Source organism: Ciona robusta, chromosome 1 (assembly GCF_009617815.1).
Source record: "Ciona robusta chromosome 1, ASM961781v2".
In the NCBI taxonomy this organism is placed as follows: domain Eukaryota; kingdom Metazoa; phylum Chordata; class Ascidiacea; order Phlebobranchia; family Cionidae; genus Ciona; species Ciona robusta.
This window is the reverse complement of record NC_143235.1, coordinates 1,813,198-1,827,544: the sequence shown is the minus strand read 5'-3', so window position 1 is coordinate 1,827,544 and position 14,347 is coordinate 1,813,198. Positions and strand designations below refer to the sequence as shown.

At 25.0% G+C, this 14,347-nt stretch overlaps 1 protein-coding gene across 1 annotated transcript; it reads left to right on the top strand.

The window, feature by feature from the left end:
• On the top strand, positions 1-3,238 carry LOC149741246 (arylamine N-acetyltransferase 2-like). The gene is made up of 5 exons (XM_089888243.1): positions 1-351; positions 701-883; positions 1,419-1,525; positions 2,018-2,108; positions 2,568-3,238. Exons 1-5 carry the CDS (start codon positions 19-21, stop codon positions 2,793-2,795), a joined length of 942 nt encoding a protein of 313 aa, XP_089744369.1. The 5' UTR covers positions 1-18; the 3' UTR covers positions 2,796-3,238.
• The last annotated feature ends 11,109 nt before the right edge of the window (positions 3,239-14,347 follow it).

Genomic DNA, 14,347 nt, shown 5'->3' with positions numbered 1-14,347 from the left:
GTACTAGGGTGATGAACCATGGATGTGCAAATGTATTTGGATCGTATTAATTATGAAGGAACCAGGGAACCTAGCTTGGAGAACTTGCGAAAATTATGTTTGTGCCATGTGACCCACGTACCTCAAGACACAATAGATATGTTTGGTGGGAAAATGAAGCAGTTGGACCTTAAAAAGATCTTTAATGATATTGTGGTGAATAAAAGGGGTGGATTTTGCTACGAGGCAAATGGATTATTTTGCTGGCTGTTGAAGGAGCTGGGGTTTAGTAATGTGACCATATTTCAAGCTAGTGCTTTTCAAGCCGCTGCCGATAAATTTCACTTTGAATTTGATCATTTGATGATGAAGGTAATTTAGTTTTGAAGTTGCTTAACAATTTGAAACACATTGAAAATGATTTGTATAGAACGCCAAAATGTTGGTTCGTAAAAAATGCCAAAGAGCTATTTTACAAATAAATGTAATTTGGTTGTGGGTAATTGTTTTTTCCATTGTATGGCTGAGTGGCTGACAACTTACAACAACCCATTAGTGACCACTGGGTTGGAGCAATTGCTGTGTATTGCCTAAGGATCCACACGCCCACAATGGTAGCAGCAACGAGCCTTGAACCAATAAACCCTGATCAGAGGCAGGCCCCTAACCAACTGTGCCACAGCATAACTGTGTTAATGTATTGTTTATCTTCATTTTTCAGGTTACTTTTCCTGATTCTGACTACTTAGTGGATATTGGTTATGGTGCACCTTCATTTTTCATGCCGTTTAAATTTGAAGACAAGTTCGAACATCATGAAATGTCAGGAATGTACAGACTACGGAAAGTCAGTGAACATATTTATTATGTGGAGAAGCATAAGAAGAAGCTCTGGACTAAAAAGGTGAAACATTATGTTTATATGCAACAAATATGATGTTTAAATGCAACAGAAATAATATTGGCTATGCTAGTTTTATTGTAGGGCATAGTTTAGTTGCATATCTTTGGATTATGGGTGAGCTCCAACTGTTATAACACAGGTGTTCTATTCACTGCACCCACTTGGAAAGTGGCCATGCAACTTTGTGGCTTCTTTTAGAACAAAGTCAATATGGCTATGAGTTTTATTGTCTTGGTGTTACTAAAATACCTGGTGTTTGCTTATGGTTGAACCATTGAATAAACTAAACTTATTTATACTCGCATGGTGGCCATCAACAGTTGGTGTAACACAGGTGTTCTGTTTCATACACCACAACTTAAACTGGCTTACAAGTTCCTATGAATGGTACTAAATTTTGTGGGTGATTTTTTTTATTCATATATTTTCTTATATATGACTGACAGTTTAGACGACACATAAAAGACCACTGGGCTAGAACCAGAACACCACAATGCTGGCAAAGTAAATAATCTACTTATACTTTAATGGCCAGGGAACCACTGACACTGATTATAAGTTGACTTCATCAACAAGGGACGATGGAAATACCACAAGCAAGTACTGTGTGGATCCCAATTGGAATATTGTCTTCAAATTCAGGTAAAAATGATAAAGTTGTTTATTTCTTATTGACATAAAATTTTCTTTTAATCACATAGTAATCTGTTTCAACTAAAAGTGTTCTATTCTATTTATTGTATGCAAGGTATGCGAAAAATATTCTAATATTGTATTTCTATCAAATCTATTACAAATTTACCCTAAAAAGTACCCATGAGTACCTAAATGGATAATTGATTTATAACCCAATACTTCATTTGTTTATATGAAGCATGGTACAAGTACCACCATGGTATTTCCCATCTCCATGTCAACTATTTATGTACGGGAAACGGGACAATAAGTAACATATAATAATTCAAATTTTGACAATTTATAATACCATTAAGTTAGACCCAAAAAAATTAGTTTATATAATATTCCTATAACTGTAGCTGTTGAATTACCATGAAAAATTGTATCGGTATAATATTTTATCCATATAATGTCATTTATATCACTTATTGTATCTTCTTATGTACCAAAATGCAGCACAGTTCCTCATAAATATGAAGATTTTTCGGAGGCGATAAACAAACACATGGACCCGAATGAATTTCTCAGCAACAACTCATTTCTAGAGGTTTGTTTTCCAAGCTTATTTATTTTCACAAAACTTAATTAATGCTATTAAACTTATTTACATGTTATACTTATATATTGTTACATTCTATCTAAGTCCCTGTATCTGTAATATTCTGTATAAATGTAAACTGTCAATACTCCCAATGAAAGATACGGAAATAATAAGTAAGTTTAAACTGTTGCAGAAAAAGTTTGATTTCCTGAACATCTGTTTGATTTATACCTGGTATCGACAGTCACTTATGGAGTTACATACATGGTCTGTCTAGAACTCTATTAATATTTGCATGGACCTGTTATGCAAATATGCATAGGCTGTATTCATACAATTATTATAATGACCCTCCTAGTCGCAACATGCAAGGGAAAGCTTTTATAACAGCTATCTTTGCCCGCCAGACGAAGAGAATATCCATTATTTTATTATTTGTGACATACTTTTTGTTACAACTTTCAGATTTTCGTTGAAGGCGGTGCCTTGATAATGTGGGGAACCATGTTGATAAGAAAAAGATTTGTGGACGAGCTGACTGAATATATCGATTATGAAGAACTATGGGATGAAAATGTAAATGACGAGAAAAACTGGGAGAGAATTTATTCCGTCATGAAAACAGAGTTTGGGGTTGAGGTTGATTTTCAACCAAAACTAATGTCTAGAAATCTGCATATTGCTGCAAGGTGATATAGGTTGAACTTGATATGCAAAGATATTGACTGTTAATTAATCTAATCATTTCATTTCTGTAAAGTTGATGAATATTTAGAATTGTCAAAACAGAATGTGTTTAGTATAAGTGAATATGAATTCGTGTAATGACCAAACTCCATCAAAAATCTCAGGCCCCATTGTATGTCTTGCTGTAGGTAAGGTGTACGACATTCAAAGTGATTATTAAAAGTACCTGAAAACATATCGCCTCAACGTGTTTTAGCCTCAATTAATAATTTTGAAATATTCCTGTTTATAATTGGTATCTTAAAAGTGATGTTTATATATATATTTAAAAACCGTATTTAACAATTAAGACACTCATTTAAAAATTATGCAAGTTTTTTACTTTTGTTTATTTAAAATATGTGTGTATGGTGTCAATCATTTTTAAACCAATAAATGCAAAATTCAAATTTGTTTTCTTAGAATCTTAGATATTGTGATTGTGAGACAATTTCAAAGTCTAAAGTTATCAAACGTCCGCATCTTAGCGTCATTTTAGTTTAAGCCAGTTTGTCGAGTGACTTATTTCCAGAGAGTGTTGAAAGAGATGGATAAAAATTTCCACAAAACATGGATAAAAAATATTGACAAAATTTAGATAACTAACAGAAAATTTTTGAAAAAATATTGACAAAATTTGGACAAAACATGGATACAAATTTCGACAAAACATGGATAAAAATTTCCACAAAACATGAATAAAAATATTGACAAAACATGGATAAAAATTTCCACAAAACATGAATAAAAATATTGACAAAATTTGGATAACAAATGGAAAATTTTTGAACAAACCATTAACAAAATTTCGACAAAACATGGATAAAAATTTCCACGAAACATGAATAAAAATCAGACAAAACATGGATAAAAATATTGACAAAATTTAAATAACTAACAGATAATTTTTGAAAAAACATTGACAAAATTTGGACAAAACATGGATACAAATTTCGACAAAACATGGATAAAAATTTCCACAAAACATGAATAAAAATATTGACAAAATTTGGATAACAAATGGAAAATTTTTGAACAAACCATTAACAAAATTTCGACAAAACATGGATAGAAATTTCCACGAAACATGAATAAAAATCAGACAAAACATGGATAAAAATATTGACAAAATTTAAATAACTAACAGAAAATTTTTGAAAAAACATTGACAAAATTTGGACAAAACATGGATAAAAATTTCGACAAAACATGGATAAAAATTTCCACAAAACATGAATAAAAATATTGACAAAATTTGGATAACAAATGGAAATTTTTTGAACAAACTATTAACAAAATTTCGACAAAACATGGATAAAAATTTCCACAAAACATGAATAAAAATCAGACAAAACATGGATAAAAATATTGACAAAATTTGGATAACAAATGGAAAATTTTTGAACAAAACATTAACAAAATTTTGACAAAACATGGATAAAACTTTTGACAAAATTTGGATAACTAATGGAAAATTAAAAAAAAAAATATTTACAAAATTTGGACAAAACATGGATAAAAATTTCTACAAAACACAAAAAAAAATCAGACAACACATGGTTAAAAATTTTAACAAAATTTGGATAACAAATGGAAAATTTTTGAACAAAACATTAACAAAATTTGGACCAAACATGGATAAAAATTTCCACAAAACATGAATAAAAATATTGACAAAATTTGGATAACAAATGGAAAATTTTTGAACAAAACATTAACAAAATTTTGACAAAACATGGATAAAACTTTTGACAAAATTTGGATAACTAATGGAAAATTAAAAAAAAAAAATATTTACAAAATTTGAACAAAACATGGATAAAAATTTCTACAAAACACAAAAAAAAATCAGACAACACATGGTTAAAAATTTTAACAAAATTTGGATAACAAATGGAAAATTTTTGAACAAAACATTAACAAAATTTGGACAAAACATGGATAAAAATTTGGACAAAACATGGATAAAACTTTTGACAAAATTTGGATAACAAATGGAAAATTTTTGAACAAAACATTAACAAAATTTGGACAAAACATTGATAAAAATTTCCACAAAACATGAATAAAAATATTGACAAAATTTGGATAACAAATGGAAATTTTTTGAACAAACTATTAACAAAATTTCGACAAAACATGGATAAAAATTTCCACAAAACATGAATAAAAATCAGACAAAACATGGATAAAAATATTGACAAAATTTGGATAACAAATGGAAAATTTTTGAACAAAACATTAACAAAATTTGGACAAAACATGGATAAAACTTTTGACAAAATTTGGATAACAAATGGAAAATTTTTGAACAAAACATTAAAACAAAATTTGGACAAAACATTGATAAAAATTTCCACAAAACATGGATAAATATTTGGACAAAACATGGATAAAAATCAGACAAAACATGGTTCAAAATATTGAAAAAATTTGAATAACAAATGGAAAATTTTTGAACAAAACATTAACAAAATTTGAACAAAACATGGATAAAAATTTCCACAAAACATGAATAAAAATTTCGACAAAACATGGATAAAAATTTCCACAAAACATGGATAAAAATATTGACAAAATTTGGATAACAAATGGAAAATTTTTGAACAAAACATTAACAAAATTTGGACAAAACATTGATAAAAATTTCCACAAAACATGAATAAAAATATTGACAAAATTTGGATAACAAATGGAAAATTTTTGAACAAAACATAGACAAAATTTGGACAAAACATGGATAAAAATTTCCACAAAACATGGATAAAAATTTGGACAAAACATGGATAAAAATCAGACAAAACATGGTACAAAATATTGAAAAAAATTTGGATACCAAATGGAAAATTTTTGAACAAAACATTAACAAAATTTGAACAAAACATGGATAAAAATTTCCACAAAACAAGAATAAAAATTTCGACAAAACATGGATAAAAATTTCCACAAAACATGGATAAAAATATTGACAAAATTTGGATAACAAATGGAAAATTTTTGAACAAAACATAGACAAAATTTGGACAAAACATGGATAAAAATTTTCACAAAACATGGATAAAAACATTAACAAAACATGGATAAAAACATTAACAAAATTTGAATAACAAATGGAAAATTTTTTAACAAAAAATTAAAATAACTTGAACAAAACATGGATAAAAATTTCCACAAAACATGGATAAAAATATTGACAAAATTTGGATAACAAATGGAAACTTTTTGAACAAAACATAGACAAAATTTGGACAAAACATGGATAAAAATTTCCTCAAAACATTAATAAAAATTTCCACAAAACATGGATAAATTGACAAAACATGGATAAAAATTTCTACAAAACATGGTTACAAATATTGACAAAATTTGGATAACAGATGCAAAATTTTTGAACAAAACATTAACAAAATTTGGACAAAACATGGATAAAAATTTCCACAAAACATGAATAAAAAATAGACAAAACATGGATAAAAATATTGACAAAAATTGAATAACAAATGAAAATTTTTTTAACAAAACGTAGACAAAACATTAACAAATTTTGGACAACACATGGATAAAAATTTCGACAAACATGGATAAAAATATTGACAAAATTTGGATAACAAATGGAAAATATTTGAACAAAACATTAACAAAATTTGGACAAAACATGGATAAAAATTTCCACAAAACATAAATAAAAATCAGACAACACATGGTTAAAAATATTGACAAATTTTGAATAACAAATGGAAAATTTTTGAACAAAACATTAACAAAATTTGGACAAAACATGGATAAAAATTTGGACAAAACATGGATAAAACTTTTGACAAAATTTGGATAACAAATGGAAAATTTTTGAACAAAACATTAACAAAATTTGGACAAAACATTGATAAAAATTTCCACAAAACATGAATAAAAATATTGACAAAATTTGGATAACAAATGGAAATTTTTTGAACAAACTATTAACAAAATTTCGACAAAACATGGATAAAAATTTCCACAAAACATGAATAAAAATCAGACAAAACATGGATAAAAATATTGACAAAATTTGGATAACAAATGGAAAATTTTTGAACAAAACATTAACAAAATTTGGACAAAACATGGATAAAACTTTTGACAAAATTTGGATAACAAATGGAAAATTTTTGAACAAAACATTAAAACAAAATTTGGATAAAACATTGATAAAAATTTCCACAAAACATGGATAAATATTTGGACAAAACATGGATAAAAATCAGACAAAACATGGTTCAAAATATTGAAAAAATTTGAATAACAAATGGAAAATTTTTGAACAAAACATTAACAAAATTTGAACAAAACATGGATAAAAATTTCCACAAAACATGAATAAAAATTTCGACAAAACATGGATAAAAATATTGACAAAATTTGGATAACAAATGGAAAATTTTTGAACAAAACATTAACAAAATTTGGACAAAACATTGATAAAAATTTCCACAAAACATGAATAAAAATATTGACAAAATTTGGATAACAAATGGAAAATTTTTGAACAAAACATAGACAAAATTTGGACAAAACATGGATAAAAATTTCCACAAAACATGGATAAAAATTTGGACAAAACATGGATAAAAATCAGACAAAACATGGTACAAAATATTGAAAAAAATTTGGATACCAAATGGAAAATTTTTGAACAAAACATTAACAAAATTTGAACAAAACATGGATAAAAATTTCCACAAAACAAGAATAAAAATTTCGACAAAACATGGATAAAAATTTCCACAAAACATGGATAAAAATATTGACAAAATTTGGATAACAAATGGAAACTTTTTGAACAAAACATAGACAAAATTTGGACAAAACATGGATAAAAATTTCCTCAAAACATTAATAAAAATTTCCACAAAACATGGATAAATTGACAAAACATGGATAAAAATTTCCACAAAACATGGATAAAAATATTGACAAAATTTGGATAACAGATGGAAAATTTTTGAACAAAACATTAACAAAATTTGGACAAAACATGGATAAAAATTTCCACAAAACATGAATAAAAAATAGACAAAACATGGATAAAAATATTGACAAAATTTGAATAACAAATGAAATTTTTTTTAACAAAACGTAGACAAAACATTAACAAATTTTGGACAACACATGGATAAAAATTTCGACAAACATGGATAAAAATATTGACAAAATTTGGATAACAAATGGAAAATATTTGAACAAAACATTAACAAAATTTGGACAAAACATAGATAAAAATTTCCACAAAACATAAATAAAAATCAGACAACACATGGTTAAAAATATTGACAAATTTTGAATAACAAATGAAAAATTTTTAGACAAAACATAGACAAACCATTAACAAAATTTGGACAAAACATGGATAAAAATTTGGACAAAACATGGATAAAAAATAGACAAAACATGGATAAAAATATTGACAAAATTTGGATAACAAATGGAAAATTTTTGAACAAAACATAGACAAAATTTGGACAAAACATGGATAAAAATTTCAACAAAACATGGATAAAAATTTCAACAAAACATGGATAAAAATATTGACAAAATTTGGATAACAGATGGAAAATTTTTGAACAAAACATAGACAAAATTTGGACAAAACATGGATAAAAATTTCCACAAAACATGAATAAAAAATAGACAAAACATGGATAAAAATATTGACAAATTTTGAATAACAAATGAAAAATTTTTAGACAAAACATAGACAAACCATTAACAAAATTTAGACAAAACATGGATAAAAATTTCCACAAAACATGAATAAGAATTAGACAAATCATGGATAAAAATATTGACAAAATTTGGATAACAAATGAAAAATTTTTGAACAAAACATAGACAAAATTTGGACAAAACATGGATAAAAATTTCCACAAAACATGGATAAAAATTTGGACAAAACATGGATAAAAATCAGACAAAACATGGTACAAAATATTGAAAAAAATTTGGATACCAAATGGAAAATTTTTGAACAAAACATTAACAAAATTTGAACAAAACATGGATAAAAATTTCCACAAAACAAGAATAAAAATTTCGACAAAACATGGATAAAAATTTCCACAAAACATGGATAAAAATATTGACAAAATTTGGATAACAAATGGAAAATTTTTGAACAAAACATAGACAAAATTTGGACAAAACATGGATAAAAATTTTCACAAAACATGGATAAAAACATTAACAAAACATGGATAAAAACATTAACAAAATTTGAATAACAAATGGAAAATTTTTTAACAAAAAATTAAAATAACTTGAACAAAACATGGATAAAAATTTCCACAAAACATGGATAAAAATATTGACAAAATTTGGATAACAAATGGAAACTTTTTGAACAAAACATAGACAAAATTTGGACAAAACATGGATAAAAATTTCCTCAAAACATTAATAAAAATTTCCACAAAACATGGATAAATTGACAAAACATGGATAAAAATTTCTACAAAACATGGTTACAAATATTGACAAAATTTGGATAACAGATGCAAAATTTTTGAACAAAACATTAACAAAATTTGGACAAAACATGGATAAAAATTTCCACAAAACATGAATAAAAAATAGACAAAACATGGATAAAAATATTGACAAAAATTGAATAACAAATGAAAATTTTTTTAACAAAACGTAGACAAAACATTAACAAATTTTGGACAACACATGGATAAAAATTTCGACAAACATGGATAAAAATATTGACAAAATTTGGATAACAAATGGAAAATATTTGAACAAAACATTAACAAAATTTGGACAAAACATGGATAAAAATTTCCACAAAACATAAATAAAAATCAGACAACACATGGTTAAAAATATTGACAAATTTTGAATAACAAATGGAAAATTTTTGAACAAAACATTAACAAAATTTGGACAAAACATGGATAAAAATTTGGACAAAACATGGATAAAACTTTTGACAAAATTTGGATAACAAATGGAAAATTTTTGAACAAAACATTAACAAAATTTGGACAAAACATTGATAAAAATTTCCACAAAACATGAATAAAAATATTGACAAAATTTGGATAACAAATGGAAATTTTTTGAACAAACTATTAACAAAATTTCGACAAAACATGGATAAAAATTTCCACAAAACATGAATAAAAATCAGACAAAACATGGATAAAAATATTGACAAAATTTGGATAACAAATGGAAAATTTTTGAACAAAACATTAACAAAATTTGGACAAAACATGGATAAAACTTTTGACAAAATTTGGATAACAAATGGAAAATTTTTGAACAAAACATTAAAACAAAATTTGGATAAAACATTGATAAAAATTTCCACAAAACATGGATAAATATTTGGACAAAACATGGATAAAAATCAGACAAAACATGGTTCAAAATATTGAAAAAATTTGAATAACAAATGGAAAATTTTTGAACAAAACATTAACAAAATTTGAACAAAACATGGATAAAAATTTCCACAAAACATGAATAAAAATTTCGACAAAACATGGATAAAAATATTGACAAAATTTGGATAACAAATGGAAAATTTTTGAACAAAACATTAACAAAATTTGGACAAAACATTGATAAAAATTTCCACAAAACATGAATAAAAATATTGACAAAATTTGGATAACAAATGGAAAATTTTTGAACAAAACATAGACAAAATTTGGACAAAACATGGATAAAAATTTCCACAAAACATGGATAAAAATTTGGACAAAACATGGATAAAAATCAGACAAAACATGGTACAAAATATTGAAAAAAATTTGGATACCAAATGGAAAATTTTTGAACAAAACATTAACAAAATTTGAACAAAACATGGATAAAAATTTCCACAAAACAAGAATAAAAATTTCGACAAAACATGGATAAAAATTTCCACAAAACATGGATAAAAATATTGACAAAATTTGGATAACAAATGGAAACTTTTTGAACAAAACATAGACAAAATTTGGACAAAACATGGATAAAAATTTCCTCAAAACATTAATAAAAATTTCCACAAAACATGGATAAATTGACAAAACATGGATAAAAATTTCCACAAAACATGGATAAAAATATTGACAAAATTTGGATAACAGATGGAAAATTTTTGAACAAAACATTAACAAAATTTGGACAAAACATGGATAAAAATTTCCACAAAACATGAATAAAAAATAGACAAAACATGGATAAAAATATTGACAAAATTTGAATAACAAATGAAATTTTTTTTAACAAAACGTAGACAAAACATTAACAAATTTTGGACAACACATGGATAAAAATTTCGACAAACATGGATAAAAATATTGACAAAATTTGGATAACAAATGGAAAATATTTGAACAAAACATTAACAAAATTTGGACAAAACATAGATAAAAATTTCCACAAAACATAAATAAAAATCAGACAACACATGGTTAAAAATATTGACAAATTTTGAATAACAAATGAAAAATTTTTAGACAAAACATAGACAAACCATTAACAAAATTTGGACAAAACATGGATAAAAATTTGGACAAAACATGGATAAAAAATAGACAAAACATGGATAAAAATATTGACAAAATTTGGATAACAAATGGAAAATTTTTGAACAAAACATAGACAAAATTTGGACAAAACATGGATAAAAATTTCAACAAAACATGGATAAAAATTTCAACAAAACATGGATAAAAATATTGACAAAATTTGGATAACAGATGGAAAATTTTTGAACAAAACATAGACAAAATTTGGACAAAACATGGATAAAAATTTCCACAAAACATGAATAAAAAATAGACAAAACATGGATAAAAATATTGACAAATTTTGAATAACAAATGAAAAATTTTTAGACAAAACATAGACAAACCATTAACAAAATTTAGACAAAACATGGATAAAAATTTCCACAAAACATGAATAAGAATTAGACAAATCATGGATAAAAATATTGACAAAATTTGGATAACAAATGAAAAATTTTTGAACAAAACATAGACAAAATTTGGACAAAACATGGATAAAAATTTCCACAAAACATGGATAAAAATTTGGACAAAACATGGATAAAAATCAGACAAAACATGAAAAAAATATTGACAAAATTTAGATAACAAATGGAAATTTTTTTTGACAAAACATAGACAAACCATTAACAAAATTTAGACAAAACATAGATAAAAATTTCGACAAAACATGGATAAAAATATTGACAAAATTTGGATAACAAATGGACAATTTTTGAAAAAAACATTAACAAAATTTGGACAAAACATGGAAAAATTTGGACAAAACATGAAAAAAATATTGACAAAATTTAGATAACAAATGGAAAATTTTTTGACAAAACATAGACAAACCATTAACAAAATTTAGACAAAACATGGATAAAAATTTCGACAAAACATGGATAAAAATATTGACAAAATTTGGATAACAAATGGAAAATTTTTGAACAAAACATTAACAAAATTTGGACAAAACATTGATAAAAATTTCTACAAAACATGAATAAAAATATTGACAAAATTTGGATAACAAATGAAAAATTTTTGAACAAAACATAGACAAAATTTGGACAAAACATGGATAAAAATTTCCACAAAACATGGATAAAAATTTGGACAAAACATGGATAAAAATCAGACAAAACATGGTACAAAATATTGAAAAAATTTGGATAACAAATGGAAAATTTTTGAACAAAACATTAACAAAATTTGAACAAAACATGGATAAAAATTTCCACAAAACAAGAATAAAAATTTCGACAAAACATGGATAAAAATTTCCACAAAACATGGATAAAAATATTGACAAAATTTGGATAACAAATGGAAAATTTTTGAACAAAACATAGACAAAATTTGGACAAAACATGGATAAAAATTTTCACAAAACATGGATAAAAACATTAACAAAACATGGATAAAAATATTGACAAAATTTGAATAACAAATGGAAAATTTTTTAACAAAAAATTAAAATAACTTGAACAAAACATGGATAAAAATTTCCACAAAACATGGATAAAAATATTGACAAAATTTGGATAACAAATGGAAACTTTTTGAACAAAACATAGACAAAATTTGGACAAAACATGGATAAAAATTTCCTCAAAACATTAATAACAATTTCCACAAAACATGGATAAATTGACAAAACATGGATAAAAATTTCTACAAAACATGAATAAAAAATAGACAAAATTTGGATAACAAATGGAAAATTTTTGAACAAAACATTAACAAAATTTCCACAAAACATGGATAAAAATTTCCACAAAACATAAATAAAAATCAGACAACACATGGATAAAAATATTGACAAAAATTGAATAACAAATGAAAATTTTTTTAACAAAACGTAGACAAAACATTAACAAATTTTGGACAACACATGGATAAAAATTTCGACAAACATGGATAAAAATATTGACAAAATTTGGATAACAAATGGAAAATATTTGAACAAAACATTAACAAAATTTGGACAAAACATGGATAAAAATTTCCACAAAACATAAATAAAAATCAGACAACACATGGTTAAAAATATTGACAGATTTTGAATAACAAATGAAAAATTTTTAGACAAAACATAGACAAACCATTAACAAAATTTGGACAAAACATGAATAAAAATTTCGACAAAACATGGATAAAAATTAGACAAAACATGGATAAAAATTTCAACAAAACATGGATAAAAATATAGACAAAATTTGGATAACAAATGGAAAATTTTTGAACAAAACATAGACAAAATTTGGACAAAACATGGATAAAAATTTCAACAAAACATGGATAAAAATTTCAACAAAACATGGATAAAAATATAGACAAAATTTGGATAACAGATGGAAAATTTTTGAACAAAACATAGACAAAATTTGGACAAAACATGGATAAAAATTTCCACAAAACATGAATAAAAAATAGACAAAACATGGATAAAAATATTGACAAATTTTGAATAACAAATGAAAAATTTTTAGACAAAACATAGACAAACCATTAACAAAATTTCCACAAAACATGGATAAAAATTTCCACAAAACATGAATAAGAATTAGACAAATCATGGATAAAAATATTGACAAAATTTGGATAACAAATGGACAATTTTTGAAAAAAACATTAACAAAATTTGGACAAAACATGGAAAAATTTGGACAAAACATGAAAAAAATATTGACAAAATTTAGATAACAAATGGAAAATTTTTTGACAAAACATAGACAAACCATTAACAAAATTTAGACAAAACATGGATAAAAATATTGACAAAATTTGGATAACAAATGGAAAATTTTTGAACAAAACATTAACAAAATTTCCACAAAACATGGATAAAAATTTCCACAAAACATAAATAAAAATCAGACAACACATGGTTAAAAATATTGACAAATTTTGAATAACAAATGAAAAATTTTCAGACAAAACATAGACAAACCATTAACAAAATTTGGACAAAACATAGATAAATATTTC